Consider the following 17,438-nt stretch of genomic DNA (forward strand, 5'->3'; position numbering starts at 1 on the left):
TGTATTAGATTCTAGACCTACGCTGCGACGTTGCAATATCGTAGGCCGGGGCTTTGTATTAGAGGTGGCTGTGCTAATACACGTAGGGTATAGGAAATTCACGAATGACGCATCATCACGTCTCAACTACTCAACTCATTAACTTGAAATTATGCATTCAGAATCCTAATTTACCAAGGATGATTATAGGCCTTTTTTCAATTCTTCAAAATTTCAGTATGTCAAGTTTTTAATTAGATCCTACAAAACAATGAAACAGCGAGTGAGCGAGTGACTGAATCAGTGCAATTTTGATTTTATATATAGATTTGATACAAACAACTCACTTCCGTATCAAATTCCCTACCAAACTCGATACAAACAACTCACTTCCGTATCAAATCCCCCACCAAACTTGATACAAACAACTCACTTCCGTATCAAATTCCCCACCAAACTTGATACAAACAACTCACTTCCGTATCAAATCCCCCACCAAACTTGATACAAACAACTCACTTCCGTATCAAATCCCCCACCAAACTTGATACAAACAACTCAATTTCATATAATTTTGATACAAACTCGTTTTCTGTATCGATGAACGAATGACGCGAATTTCCTAGCCATTGTTCTAGGCCTATTGTTTCTTGACAATATAATTATATCCATTTAATAAATAAATATCAATTTTAAAATTAGTGAACATGATACAGTATCACCACAATATGATACATAATAATCATCTCAACTTGATACACAATACCATAATTTGATACAAAACTTTGAATGAATTTTACAAACTATGGCATATATTCTTATGCTATTTTCTTTCTCTATAGTCATATCTCACCAGATCTATCCTCAGCATAAATGAGCTCCCTTTCATCGAATACAGCTATAGGCCTCGGGTCGACCACATTGTATCACCATAGATAGTGATACAGTATCATCTCAACTTGATACAGTATCAATACAATATGATACAGTATCATCTCAACTTGATACACAACACCATAATGTGATACAAAACTTGCAAACAGAATGAATTATTCTCCAAACCATGACAAATCTTCTTATGATATATTTTCTCTATGGCTATAATATCTTACCAGATCTATACTGATACATTATCACCACAATATGATACAGTATCATTTCAACTTGATACACAACACCATAGTTTAATACAAAACTTACAATCTTCTAGGGCCGGTTTCCGAGCTCGGGATTTAGCTAAGTCCTAGACTCTAAACGGCTGGAGTCAGAAAATTGGCTTTCCAAAACGGGGCGTAGTCGCAGTCATTGTCATAGTCACGTTTGAATTAAATTTCGAAGAACTAGAAAATTGAACACAAAATAAAATAAAGAGAAAATAGTGTAAAGTTTCGGCTATTTTGAATTATTTAGGAATGTCTAATTTCGTCAAGGAAAAACGTTTCCAATTTATAGAAATGAGAAAATAAAAACTACTGCTACTGTTATAAAAGCTGCGACTACGCCCCGTTTTGGAAAGCCAATTTTCTGACTCCAGCTGTTTAAAGTCTAGAACTTACCTAAATCCCGAGCTCGGAAACCGGCCCTTAATGTATTCTACAACTACAAACCATGGCATATCTTCTTCTGCTATATTTTCTCTATGGCTATAATATCTCACCAGATGTAGTTTCCTTGATACAGTATCAACACAATATGATACAGTATCACCACAATATGATACAGTATCATTTCAACATGATACACAACACCATAACGTGATACAAAACTTTGAATGAATATCTTCTCACGCTATCTTTTCTCACCAGATCTATACTCAGTGTGCGTCCTCCAATCAGCGAGGTCTATCTCAGCCGTGCCAGCTATGACCAGCTCGAGTTCCCTTGCATCGAATACAGCCACCAGCCTGGGGTCGACCACCTCATAGAAGCCTCGCACCAAACACTCCGTCTGCTGAGACACGCCTCGCTCCAAACGCCAACGAACTACCCTCTCCAGGTATTCCTGTCGCAAAAGAGAAACAGAAGAGATAGAATTATAAAGAAGATCACAAAATGCTCCATAGGGTGGCCACTAACGACAGGACAATAAGGCTCAACTCACACTGAGGCCACTCAGGTGAGAAGAGACTGGACTCTATAGTGAGGTCCACGTTATAATGGCAGTGAAGAAAGATAGGAGAAAAACGTTGCAAATTCTCTTCATTTTTCCACTGACTGTACACAGCTGTTACTCAATTCATCCCATTAAATTTAATCTAATAATAATTATCATTTCCTTGATAAAATAATCAATTAAATGACAAATTAATCAAGAAAATATATTTTTTCATGATTTGATTCAAAAATTTGCTTTCATAACTAAGATCAGATTTTTATTTTTATACAAACCTGGAATGGCGGCAAATTTAAAAAGCTGTGATACAGCAATCTGAATTTCAAAACAACAGAAATTAAGTTATTTGGTAGGTATTCTATTCGAATTTCTTTTAAAAAACTATAGAAAAATAGAAATCCTATTAAAAAATAAGTAATTTCAATAGATTAATTCTGAAATAACTTTTCAATATTATTTATACCGGTACGAGTAGGTCTAACCTATACGGGTGGGCTAACTGAAGTCTAGGATGATTAGTTATCAACTTTTAAAATGTCATTTCAGGTATTTTAATTTGTGTTTCTCATACGGTAATGTTTAAAAATTATTTCATTGTTTCAAAAATACATTTTAAATCAATTATACGACTTGTGTACTCGAGTATTTTGATAGAAATAAGAAAAAAATGGCGGCTGAGAATTGTTTGTTCAGTTTTGTACAGTCACTATCAAAAGTAAATGTAGAATATTTTGGCAAATAGACAACATTGCAAAGCGAGAGAGAGATAGTGCTATCTGTTTTGTTGTATGATAGAAAAGGACAGCAACAGTATTGTCCATTATAACGTGCACCTCACAATAGTGGAGAGCATGTGTTTTGAAATGGTGAGGTCGCGGAGACTAGAATCGACTGGTCTGAGTGTCACCATTTGGAAACACATGCTCTCCACTAGAGTCCAGTCTCTTCTCCACCTCAGTCGCCTAAGTGTCAGTTGAGCCGTAGTTTTTTTTAGTAACAATATACTCACAGCCTTAGCAGTGCCTTGTAGAAAGGCCTGGTGTAGTATTGTAAAAGAAGATGAGACAATAGAAGTGTATACCTAATATTTGTGTGTTCTATTAAACAGTTTTGATTCATTTCTGCAAATAAAATTGGATTTATTTCAATTATTATTATTATTATTATTATAATATCTTCGATACAGAGGAAGATTTTACGTTTGGTCAGCAATTCTCAGGGAGATATTTCATATGAGAACCTTTTGAATAGATGCAAGGTTTTGAATATAAAAGGTATATTTTTGTTTACTTTGATTTTAGAAAATTACTTCTGCAAAAAATATTTAGTTATGAAAGTTAATCGATATGATTTAAGGAATGAGAGGTATGTTGTACCATTTACTTCGAATAATTTAGCCAGAAACACCTTAATCTACATTGTACCAAGAACTTTCAATGATTTACCCGATAATTGTGCTGAGTTTGTTAATATGCGCCTGTTGAAAAGAAATTTAAAGATTTGGTTGAATAATTACACTTTAGATGTAACATAATGTAACTCATTATCAATGTATTGTATTGTTGTAATTCATTCTGTTCTATTTTTTGTATGTAAGTTCAGGTTGACTATATATTATAACACTCTTTAGATTTTTGAGAGCTGAGCCAACAATTAATTAATATCATGATAATTTCAACTGTTAAGTAAATTCTGTAAGTAAATTTGATAGTGTAATAAACTGATAAGTGAATTTAACTGTTAAGTAAAAATAAAAGTTCACTGATGCATAATTATATTTGAATTTACATGTTTTGTATAATAGTACCTTGTCAAGCAGCCTCTTTGAGGTTCGCTTAAGGTAGCTTATTTATTCAATAAACGTTTTTTTCTATTCTAATCTATTCTATTCTATTATTGTCATTTGTTACGTGAAGCCACATATCTGAGCAGAGCTCAAGTGGCATGTAACATGTCATGAACATTTTTCTATGCAAAGTGTATGCATCTGTATCAACTCAAAGTATGAAGGCACCACAACATTCCTCCATTGTATAGGGACACGCTTCCACAAGTACATTAGTAATTGAAGACAAGAAAAGCCTATGACTAATTGGTGTTCCTAACCAGAATTACCTTCTTATTCTTCTCGGTGACAGGTATATTCCTTCCACCCGGTTTGAGCTCCCTCTCGACCGCCTGCCCGAAAACCTCTTCGGTGACTGCAAAGTTCAAATCCAAAACTTCAGACGAAATGTCGCGCTCCTTTATCCACAGAAGAGATTGGTGGAACTCGCTGTCTAGTGACTCCAAGTCACTTAGAGATACTGGTCTGTAAAACAAATCATTTTTATACAGTGAGGTCCACGTTATAATGGCAGTATATGATTAACATTGGTGTTGCTATCCTTGGCTATCATTCCACAAAGCAGATAGCGAATGTATCAAATCACAGTGTTGTGTATCAAGTTGAGATGATACTGTATCATATTGTGTTGATACTGTATCATGTTGTGGTTGTTCTTGTTCTATAGTGAGGTCCACGTTATAATGGCAGTATTTGATTAACATTGGTGTTGCTATCCTTGTCTATCATTCCACAAAGCAGATAGCGAATGTATCAAATCACAGTGTTGTGTATCAAGTTGAGATGATACTGTATCATATTGTGTTGATACTGTATCATGTTGTGGTTGTTCTTATTCTAAAGTGAGGTCCCCGTTATAATATTGCAGTATTTGATTAACATTGGTGTTGCTATCCTTGTCTATCATTCCACAAAGCAGATAGCGAATGTATCAAATCATAGTGTTGTGTATCAAGTTGAGATGATACTGTATCATATTGTGTTGATACTGTATCATATTGTGGTTGTTATTCTTGTTCTATAGTGAGGTCCACGTTATAATGGCAGTATTTGATTAACATTGGTGTTGCTATCCTTGTCTATCATTCCACAAAGCAGATAGCGAATGTATCAAATCATAGTGTTGTGTATCAAGTTGAGATGATACTGTATCATATTGTGTTGATACTGTATCACATTGTGGTTGTTATTCTTGTTCTATAGTGAGGTCCACGTTATAATGGCAGTATTTGATTAACATTGGTGTTGCTATCCTTGTCTAACATTCCACAAAGCAGATAGCGCCATCCTCTTTCCAGCTCATTTTTCAACAATGTAGGAATATAATTAATCAACAAAATATTCAATCTCAATTTATTTATCATAATAATATATTTTATAAGTGGATCATAGTGGAGTTTAGATTTCAATTCAGTGAAGTTATATAATTATTTTCCACAACACGTTCATTATAATAATTGTAATGAATAGTGTTTAAGAATATTATTAAAGCTTAATAAACATTGAAAATTTCCTCACAGCTTACAATCTACTTGTGTTGTATAAACTTGTTTTAGCAACAATTGTAAATATACTTACAGCCTTAACAGTGCCTTGTAGAATGGCCTGGTGAAGAATGCATCCAATAGATACTGGTGCACTAAAGCCAGTCCCAGAACTCTTCCACTAAACCTGAACCACTCGTGTTGGTTGTCTACGAACGCTGACATCGGAGAAACCTGACAACAAAGGAGAATGACCAATTAAATCATTAATCAATTAAATTAAGTAGATGAAAAGCCAAATAGATGTCATGGAATGCCTAAATTATTTGGATTAGTCCATCTAAATTCATAATAAGTTTATTTTGCAATAAAATTGTATCAAAATTATGCGTAAAAAACTAACCTTATTTTACAAATGTGACATAACCTAAAAATGTTCAAGAAAAATAATACAAGGTTGGCTTGGAATTTATATTCCAATCTGAATGTTATTAATCAATGTCATATTCAACATATTAATATAACAATAATAAATTATTATTCCAGTTAGTTTTCAAACTCAAAAGTCTAATAATATTGTTATTCCAAAATCACTGGTTAGGATCAATGATCAATAATAGCATAAAGTAAAATAAAATGTTAATTCATTCATCCTTTAAAAGGTTAGGTTTTGCTTTGAATAGGCCTAAAAAGAAATCGAAACGTATTTTCACAAAATAGTTTGGAGCAAAGACCTTAAAGATGCATAGACTCACATGCAGCGCTAGTGTCGTACTTGGAATTGAAATCCGCCATTCAGGGGGCAACCCATAAGATTATTACATACCAATGCCACCAATGCCTTTGTGATCTATAGTATTACAAATATATAATATATAATATCTCGTGCTAAAATACCCCAATGGCGGCCTTCAATTTCAAGTAAGAGCTATCATTGGGAAGGCATAGGCATTGTGGGTCTATATCTCTTCAAGGTCTTTGGTTTGGAGAGCATGCTCATTTGAATTATCCCGCTGCAATCAGCTGTTTTCGTTTTGCTATAATGCCAACAATATAATAGCAAAATATTTTGAATTTCCCTCATGTTTACAACTTTAAAGTCCTGGCCTCAAATGAGTCGAGAACTATATAGACCCCGGAGTTTAGAAGATAAAATCATGACTCAGAAAGTCGATTTAGACCAGAGCGCTTATTTCGGTCCTGGACTCTGTAAGTCCAGAACTTATAGATCCCGAGCTCGGAAACCGCCCCTAATTATTTACATCTTTTATACTTGAAATCCTTGAAATTCCAAATGTTTTCTGATATTAATACCTGGTTTACCCCAAGAATGTGATAGATGCAAGTATGGGGACAGTCCGACGTTAGCCAATCATCGCCAAGACCCCCTTCCACACACAGGCTTTGCCTTTGTGGAGAGTTTTCATGAAGTTTTTTGAAATATAATGTTGTATTTTCTGGAGCTACGATATAATAACAACTAGATTTAGTTATAATGATTAATTTTTTAGTTCATCTGTAAGTTTTATTTATGATTGTTTGGTTGCAGAAGATGTAGCGTTGTTGTATGATATGAATATTTGTACCCTGAAATCATGTATAATAAAAACCAATTTGATTTGATTTTGTTTTATTTTAAAAATACTGGAGACCTACACTAAATTTTTTAAAATTAATTTTCCGATTGCAACCGAAAATAATTTTTTTTATTCATCATATACTGAACTAATAATTATTTATTACCTGAACAGTGTAAGTGTCATTAGCAGAATACTCGAATAAACCATAGTATGGATTGAACAGTTCCCTCGACAGTAGGAAGAAGAACTCCCTGGAGGGCCCACCGTAGTCGAGGCCCTCCTCATGGTCGAATTGCACGTAGAGCTTGCATTTCTGCAAATCCTTCTTGCTGGCACACATTATCTTGTTGAACGCGTCTTCCAGCAAATGTTCGCGTCTTATGTGCAGTCTGCAAAAGATTTAGAAATAAAATTGGTTATAAAAATTGTTGAAAAGTTTGAACACCTTAGTGAAACAATTGTATATTTCGCACCTAGAGCAGAAAATGAGATTTTTCCGGCTCGAAATCGGTTTTCAAGTCCGAGGTTGTAGGCCGTGGACTAGAAAAGATTGAGAGCCGGAAAAACATTTTTGCGTGTGAAGCGAACGCTATTTTTCGCCACACACAAAAATAAACAATATATATATAGAAGACACTTTAAAGTTTGTAATATAAATTAAAACAGGTGACACAATATAAATAGATTGAAAACACTTAAACACTTTTAAGTGTCTTGCAGTCTTCTCGGTTGAGAAAGGAGACACAGTCTCCGAAAATTTCCCCCATTTCTAATGTAAGTTTTTAAGTGTTTTCAATCTATTTATATTGTGTCTCCTGTTTTAATATATATATATATAATATATATATATATATATAATATATATATATATATGAGAATAGTTGTTTACTAAGCACTTCCGAAAGCAGAAGTGGAAGGTGATAGCTCTAGCAAATCTGAGGTAATCTGAATATCAGGAAATTGTCCAAGTATTTTTTTTTTTATTCTGATATGTCTAAATAACCTAAAAGATGATGTTCAATTATGTGGGAGGTTGAGTTTATACTTTTTTATTCTTTCAAATGACAATGATATTATTATAAATGTTTTTATTATTGAATAATGAACACAAATAATAATGAAAAGTTTTTTGATCAGCTGTTGTTTGATCACCTTTCTTAGTTGCATGTTAGCGGCTGGAAAGGGTACTCTTTCCGGCCTCTTTCCGGCCCAGGCCGGAAAGAAACCTGTTCTGACGTCAGACGAGAGTCGTCTGCAAACAATGTCTTTCAGATCTACGTAGGGACTGGAACACAGCTGCTTTCTGTGCAGTGTGGCGAAGAATTAGTAAGTGAAACCAATTTAGTGAGATAATCTTCAATAAAAATTCGGGAATGGGATGGTAAGGGCTGTTTTTTCATCTCATGATTATGTGATTTTGTCTCTGTTGAATTATTAAATAAATGGTTAGATAAATTTGTTAAATGAAACAAATTGAACAGGAAAATTGGTTATAAAAGGTGTTGAAAAGTTAACAGTTGAACAATTTGAAGTTGAACAGTTTAAAGTTGATGGTTGAAAATTATAAAATAGTTGAAAAGTTTGTTTAGTATCAGTCTTTGTTGAAAAAGACTGTTTAGTATTTGACAATACAAAATTTTGAACAATTAAACAACTTATATTTGAAAACTACTTTACAGTCATCAGTTCTTGTAGAATTTACTATCGGGCGGAGCCGTTGCTTAGCGAATATCAAGTTCAACTGATGAACCAAAAATACAACTTTTTTATTATATTCTCAAACTTGAGAGATTAGTGCCATGTAGTATTTAAGGCATTATTATTTGTATTCCAATTGAAAATTCCTAAACTATCAGGCAGAGCCCTGTCAAGGCGAGCGAAGCGAGCCTTTGCTTTGGGCCTTGAATTTAAACTTAAACTGGAACTGGAAAACCAATTTTTTTTTCAAACAAATCAAATTTATTTCCATTTAAAATACATTCCACAAATAGAAATATAAATTACAATTTTATGGAAAAATTAGCATCCGCAAAGAAAGAATTTAATTTCAAACATTAAAACCCCTGAAATTTCTGGAATGTATCCATTAAAAATATTTCCATTCTTCATCGGATATTTTCACTGATATTCATCTGAATACTTTCAAATATTCACAGAATATTTTCATTCATCGGACGTAGCCCTATCACTTTAACCAAGCTTAACTCAATATTCTAAAATTAGAAAACCAACTTGAAAGAATAATTTGAAATGTTGACTCATTGTTAAGGCAGTCTGGCAACAGAGCTTTTGATACATTCGCTATCTGCTTTGTGGAATGATAGACAAGGATAGCAACACCAATGTTAATCAAATACTGCCATTATAACGTGGACCTCAGTATAATGAGTTTGTTCATCTGTTGTTTTTAGACTATAAACCAGTTTATACCATTTTTATAGGGTGTACCTCTGCTTATACTAATTTTCTGCTAATTTTCTTCAACTTATGACGAATTATCTTTGTTGAAACCAGCAAATTGGGGCGTAGCTCTAACAAAGGCGAGCGAAGCGAGCCTTTGTTTTATTTTGACTTTAATTTGAAACTTGAAAAAGTTACTATCGGGCGGAGCCCTGCAAAGGCGAGCGTAGCGAGCCTTTGCTTAGCGTCTTATCACTTCAACTAAACTTCGATGACTATACCCAGTACTTTTATGTCTTTGACAGACTTAATATGAATAAAGTTGAGCATTAGCTTATACTTCTAAAATATGGAGCATTTGCTTCATTTTCTATGAATAAACGTGAGCAAAACCTTTTGCTCATGCTCATTAAAAAGATTAATTGTTTGAGCATTTGCTCAAAAGTGAAATTTTATACTCAAAATTGTAAAAATAAACTAGAGCATTTGCTCAACTTTAGAAGCAAATGCTTCAAAAAAGGGAGTCTAGTCTAGAGCAGCTTATCACCTTTTGCTCATAGTAAAATAGCTCAACTAATTCGTATGAGAAGAGGAAACTATACCAGATAAGATCACAACCAATAGTTGAGAACTATAAAACTCTTTTTAGATTCAACCATGATAATATATATTACCATTATTCCTACAAAAGAATAAATACAAAAGATAGCAGCTACCTGATATAAAGATAGCCATCACAAAATAGAAAATAGGCATTTAAGAAGATGAGAGTGTAGACGATTATAAGAAGGCTATTGATATTATAAGAATATGCTGAAGATTATTATAGAGATGACATTTTTTCACACTATTATTTGATAATTCTAAACTGAACTAACCTAAAACTCTATTATTCATAAATAGAAAACAGAGCAGACGACGCAAACACAAGCGGTGCCCCCTACTTGCATATTTAGCGCTTCCGTGAGCTATAAAAACTAATTAAGGCTACAAAAGCGAATCAGCTGATGAAAAATCTTTAAAATACGTGAGCATTTACTCCAGAGCATAAGGTAAGAGTATAAGGTAAAGCTTATTCATATAAAAATGAGCAAATGCTTTTGCTTCTACCTTTTGATCATGAGCAAAACCTTATGCTCCATGCTCTTGCTCATGAGCATTTGCTCTGGTTTTATTCATTTGGCCAATAGCTTGAGATGTTGACTCACTTGAGTTTGCCCGGTCCCTGCCCGTACCCCTTGGACTCCAGTTTGCGGTAGAAGTTGGTGAGTTTGGCCTCGAAGTCCCTCCTGTAGGGCGCCGGAGCCCTGGCATTGGCACGCGACACACCCGGCGACGCCTGTGGCGAAAGCTGCTGCTGTTGCTGGGATAAAGCCGACTGCTGCTGGGATAGAGTGGTGGCCCCGTTGACGCCCCCCGCCGACTGAACGCAGCGCGGCGATTGTGAGCGACCGGCCGGGATGTAGGACATTATTTCTTGCTCGAAGAGGCTGTGGAAGAGAAGAGAAACAGAGGTTAAAAGAGAGATAGATAAAGATGAGAAATGAAAGAACAAATAATATAATGATAAACAATATAAATCTGATTTGCATCCAAAGGACTTGCTCGAATTGGCTGTGAAAGAGAGAAGGAATTAACGTTAAAGAAGACGAAAAACGATCAAAAATAGAAAGAAGAGAAGTGAAAACATGGATAAAATAATGAGGTTAAAAAGAGATAAATGAAGATAGGAGTAAGAAGAGAACAGATGGGATGAGGTAAAAAGGAATAGAAACAGATAATATATTAAGCCGCGTACACATATACGCGCTTCCAAACCGCACCGAGCACGCTCCGCCCTCGTACCGCTCTCGTTCCTCCATTGAACCACAGTCGCTCCGCCCACGCACCCATCATGAACGTTACGGAAGATGTCAGATCTTCTCGCGTTCCCCGGTCGAACCACTGTTGCTCGCCGGTCGATCATCAATCGCTCTGCTGGAGTGACGTTCGGTTGCGGAGCAGAGCGAAAGTCTGTACGCACCTTTAGATACAACATTGACCAAAAGAAGAGAACACATATTTCTTTCTCAAAGAGGCTGTGAAATAGAAGAGAAAATAGGTTAAAAGACAAGTGAATATAGTGAGGTTTGGATGCCACCTAAAACTTTAGAATTATATCAATAGATAAGTATTAAAAACATGAAATGTAAGTGAAAATCTGGAATCTGAAACCAATTGTAAGGTTACTAAAGGAAATAAATTTAGAAATTGGGGTACCTTAATTTTTTTTGGAAAGCAATACTTTCTTTACTAATAGGGCAATAGGGTAATAGGGCATGGAAAGTAAAAATTCATTGAACAGAACAGGGCAAACAAAAAATCGCAACAAGTAACTCTGAAACAAAGCGGATGATTTACTCAAGATGAGACTAGATTCTTGCTTTGATATAGATTACAATATATGCTGGCTTACACACACTAACTCCGTGACAATCAGCCGTATTGACTGTGAATTTTTTGTCTATGCAGCTTTAATATAATAAAGATTCACAATAACTGTGACCATATAGCTAACTATCGAGTGACTTTGCCAAAGTATTGTGTGGAGAATGATTGGTTGATATTTGGATGGAATGCGCATTGAATTGGGATAATATAATATTGTGTTGTATCTACACTAATCGGCCCACTAACAACTCATAACCCTACAGTATTGGACAAAGTATTGTGTGGAGAATGATTGGTTGATATTTGGATGGAATACGCATTGAATTGGGATAATATAATATTGTGTTGTATCTACACTAATCGGCCCACTAATAACTCATAACCCTACAGTATTGGACAAAGTATTGTGTGGAGAATCGTTGGTTGATATTTGGATGGAATGCGCATTGAATTGGGATAATATAATATTGTGTTGTATCTACACTAATCGGCCCACTAACAACTCATAACCCTACAGTATTGGACAAAGTATTGTGTGGAGAATGATTGGTTGATATTTGGATGGAATACGCATTGAATTGGGATAATATAATATTGTGTTGTATCTACACTAATCGGCCCACTAATAACTCATAACCCTACAGTATTGGACAAAGTATTGTGTGGAGAATCGTTGGTTGATATTTGGATGGAATGCGCATTGAATTGGGATAATATAATATTGTGTTGTATCTACACTAATCGGCCCACTAACAACTCATAACCCTACAGTATTGGACAAAGTATTGTGTGGAGAATGATTGGTTGATATATGGATGGAATGCGCATTGAATTGGGATAATAAATATTGTGTTGTATCTACACTAATCGGCCCACTAACAACTCATAACCCTACAGTATTGGACAAAGTATTGTGTGGAGAATCATTGGTTGATATTTGGATGGAATGCGCATTGAATTGGGATAATATAATATTGTGTTGTATCTACACTAATCGGCCCACTAATAACTCATAACCCTACAGTATTGGACAAAGTATTGTGTGGAGAATCATTGGTTGATATTTGGATGGAATACGCATTGAATTGGGATAATATAATATTGTGTTGTATCTACACTAATCGGCCCACTAATAACTCATAACCCTACAGTATTGGACAAAGAATTGTGTGGAGAATGATTGGTTGATATTTGGATGGAATGCGCATTGAATTGGGATAATATAATATTGTGTTGTATCTACACTAATCGGCCCACTAACAACTCATAACCCTACAGTATTGGACAAAGTATTGTGTGGAGAATCATTGGTTGATATTTGGATGGAATACGCATTGAATTGGGATAATATAATATTGTGTTGTATCTACACTAATCGGCCCACTAACAACTATTAACCCTACAGTATTGGACAAAGTATTGTGTGGAGAATGATTGGTTGATAGTTGGATGGAATGCACATTGAATTGGGATAATATAATATTGTGTTGTGTCTACACTAATCGGCCCACTAACAACTCATAACCCTACAGTATTGGACAAAGTATTGTGTGGAGAATGATTGGTTGATATTTGGATGGAATGCGCATTGAATTGGGATAATATAATATTGTGCTGTATCTACACTAATCGGCCCACTAATAACTCATAACCCTACAGTATTGGACAAAGTATTGTGTGGAGAATGATTGGTTGATATATGGATGGAATGCGCATTGAATTGGGATAATATAATATTGTGTTGTATCTACACTAATCGGCCCACTAACAACTCATAACCCTACAGTATTGGACAAAGTATTGTGTGGAGAATGATTGGTTGATATTTGGATGGAATGCGCATTGAATGGGATAATATAATATTGTGTTGTATCTACACTAATCGGCCCACTAACAACTCATAACCTACAGTATTGGACAAAGTATTGTGTGGAGAATGATTGGTTGATATTTGGATGGAATGCGCATTGAATGGGATAATATAATATTGTGTTGTATCTACACTAATCGGCCCACTAACAACTCATACCCTACAGTATTGGACAAAGTATTGTGTGGAGAATGATTGGTTGATATTGGATGGAATGCGCATTGAATTGGATAATATAATATTGTGTTGTATCTACACTAATCGGCCCACTAACAACTATTAACCCTACAGTATTGGACAAAGTATTGTGTGGAGAATGATTGGTTGATATTTGGATGGAATGCGCATTGAATTGGGATAATATAATATTGTGTTGTATCTACACTAATCGGCCCACTAACAACTCAACCCTACAGTATTGGACAAAGTATTGTGTGGAGAATGATTGGTTGATATTTGGATGGAATGCGCATTGAATTGGGATAATATAATATTGTGCTGTATCTACACTAATCGGCCCACTAATAACTCATAACCCTACAGTATTGGACAAAGTATTGTGTGGAGAATGATTGGTTGATATTTGGATGGAATGCGCATTGAATTGGGATAATATAATATTGTGTTGTATCTACACTAATCGGCCCACTAACAACTCATAACCCTACAGTATTGGACAAAGTATTGTGTGGAGAATGATTGGTTGATATTTGGATGGAATGCGCATTGAATTGGGATAATATAATATTGTGTTGTATCTACACTAATCGGCCCACTAACAACTATTAACCCTACAGTATTGGACAAAGTATTGTGTGGAGAATGATTGGTTGATATTTGGATGGAATGCGCATTGAATTGGGATAATATAATATTGTGTTGTATCTACACTAATCGGCCCACTAACAACTCATAACCTACAGTATTGGACAAAGTATTGTGTGGAGAATGATTGGTTGATATTTGGATGGAATGCGCATTGAATTGGGATAATATAATATTGTGTTGTATCTACACTAATCGGCCCACTAACAACTATTAACCCTACAGTATTGGACAAAGTATTGTGTGGAGAATGATTGGTTGATATTTGGATGGAATGCGCATTGAATTGGGATAATATAATATTGTGTTGTATCTACACTAATCGGCCCACTAACAACTCATAACCCTACAGTATTGGACAAAGTATGTGTGGAGAATGATTAGTTGATATTTGGATTGAATGCGCATTGAATTGGGATAATATAATATTGTGTTGTATCTACACTAATCGGCCCACTAACAACTCATAACCCTACAGTATTGGACAAAGTATTGTGTGGAGAATGATTAGTTGATATTTGGATGGAATGCGCATTCAATTTTTGTCGAAAATCTTTTGTCAAAAGTGCTATTCTATTTTTTTTTTTTTCAACAGACTATAGGAATCGTCATCATGTTTGTGTTTTAGACGGGAGAAAGAAACGGAGATGAAAGAAAGAACGAAACAAAGGAGAAGGAAGATCAAGGAAGAATGGAACGAGAACACAGTGAAAGTATAAGTGAAAGTCGGTGGAACTAAAATAAGGGAAATGATAAAAGACAGAACATGATAAAAATAAAGCAAAAAATCAATATTATACTCTGTGAGGTATTCAGAAGAGTCAAGCTAACAAATCAGAGAACTCTTCAACTAAGTGCCGTTTACACAGTGACAGTTTAATTGACCGAGCGAAGTGAGGTCTAAGATTCAAGTCGACGGTTTGGCATTTCTCTTCATGTTTAAATGTTTATATGTTGCGCATTTACGGCGAAACGCGGTGATAGATTTCCATGAAATTTGACAGGTATGTTCCTTTTTAATTGCGCGTCGACGTATATGCAAGGTTTTTTGGAAATTTCGCATTTCAAGGATAATATAAAAGGAAAAAGGAGCCTCCTTCATACGCCAATATTAGAGTAAAAATCAGACTATAGAATTATTCATCATAAATCAGCTGACAAGTGATTACACAGATGTGTGGAGAAGCCAGTCTATTGCTGTATTTCCATAAGGTCTATAGTTTCAATCGGGTACTTGTGGATGAGAATACTGCGTGAGGTCTACTGTTCACAGAACTACTAGTTTAAGCTACCACATCATAGACATAATAATCTGAGTGAAAATTTATAATGAATTGATTAAATATAAACTTTTAGATTGTAGGACTATTTCGACAAAAATACGTAGTTATCACAGGAATTTATTGAAATTGAATATCTTGAAAATGTATCTTTCCATCATCAACTTTAGTAGACAGTTGACTAATATAATACTACCCGTTCAAAAACATCGAACATCTTGAAAATGTATGTTTCCATGAACGTTGTAGACAGTTGCAGCCAGACCTGATAACAGCGCTCACATTCACATTCCGGGACGACACGTCACGGTAAGATAGGACAGAAAGCTCTATGTTTATTTAGGATTTTTTCTAGACTTTTTAAATTGATTAATTATCTATTAATTTTTGAAAAAACATAACAACAGGTCAATGTAACTTACTGAGCGCGAGGTCTACTGTACACAGAACTAATAGTTTAAACTAAATTTTATTTTAAACTGGATTCAATCATTGAGAAAAAATAGCATAGTTACGCTACTGTTTCTCTATGATGGAACGTTTGTATGAAGAAAAATAATGAAATACCAGAATATTTCATGTCATGATAGAAATTTATAAATATTTGTTAATTATAATCCCACATTGTTGAATTTACGATCTTGAAACGTTGCGGAGCTCGTAAAGGATAGTGCTATCTGCTTTGTGGAATGATAGACAAGGATAGCAACACCAATGTTAATCAAATACTGCCATTATAACGTGGACCTCACTATAGAACAAGAACAACCACAACATGATACAGTATCACACAATATGATACAGTATCATCTCAACTTGATACACAACACTATGATTTGATACATTCGCTATCTGCTTTGTGGAATGATAGACAAGGATAGCAACACCAATGTTAATCAAATACTGCCATTATAACGTGCACCTCACTATAGTGGGAGAATTTCGGAAATCTAGACCGTGGGAAACGGCCAAAAATGCATTCGTATTCACGCCGAATCTCAAGAATTCCGCTCAAAATTCGCGAATCTGAATAAAAGAAGTAACAACCCACCCCCAAAAGGATCCGAATCCTTTTCTAAGGACCAAAAGGATAGAGAAGGATAGATCAATTGATGATACCCGAGAATGGCTCTTTGTTAAAATCGGTTTTGTTGTTGTCTGTGTTCTGGGTGTTGCGAAAAAGGGTGGGAAGAAGAAGAAGAAGAAAAAGAAGAAGAAGAAGAAGAAGAAGAAGAAGGAGAAAGGAGGAGAAGGGTATAGATGAAGAGAGATACCATTATTATTTTGTAAATCCAGGTGTTATATTGCCGACGATTCTACTATTCACTACTAACTGTGGATCTATTTTTGTTTATAACGTTTCTTCTTCTTCTTCTTCTTCTTCTTCTTCTTCTTCTTCTTCTTCTTCTTCTTCTTCTCTTCTTGATCTTCTTCTCCTTTTTTCCTCTTTTTCTCCTCTCTTTCCTAATCATCTCTCCCTACTTCCCCTTATTATATATACTGGCTTATACACTTATATACAATAGCTTACAATACAGCAACAGCATAGATGAATTCACATAATATAGACTGAGAAAATAATTATTGAACTGTATATGATATGAAAAAGTAATTTGTAATATATAATTATAG

General features: G+C 34.8%; 1 protein-coding gene across 1 annotated transcript in view; it reads right to left on the reverse strand.

The window, feature by feature from the left end:
- The window catches only part of LOC111050637 (mucin-12), a 98,868-nt gene that overhangs the window by 2,104 nt on the left and 79,326 nt on the right, over positions 1-17,438 (reverse strand). Inside the window, 5 exon segments of the mRNA XM_039441072.1 lie at positions 1,782-1,980; positions 4,207-4,402; positions 5,516-5,655; positions 7,165-7,390; positions 10,610-10,891. Coding sequence (XP_039297006.1) covers positions 1,782-1,980; positions 4,207-4,402; positions 5,516-5,655; positions 7,165-7,390; positions 10,610-10,891 — 1,043 coding nt within the window.

This window comes from Nilaparvata lugens, chromosome 14, assembly GCF_014356525.2.
Source record: "Nilaparvata lugens isolate BPH chromosome 14, ASM1435652v1, whole genome shotgun sequence".
Lineage (NCBI taxonomy): Eukaryota > Metazoa > Arthropoda > Insecta > Hemiptera > Delphacidae > Nilaparvata > Nilaparvata lugens.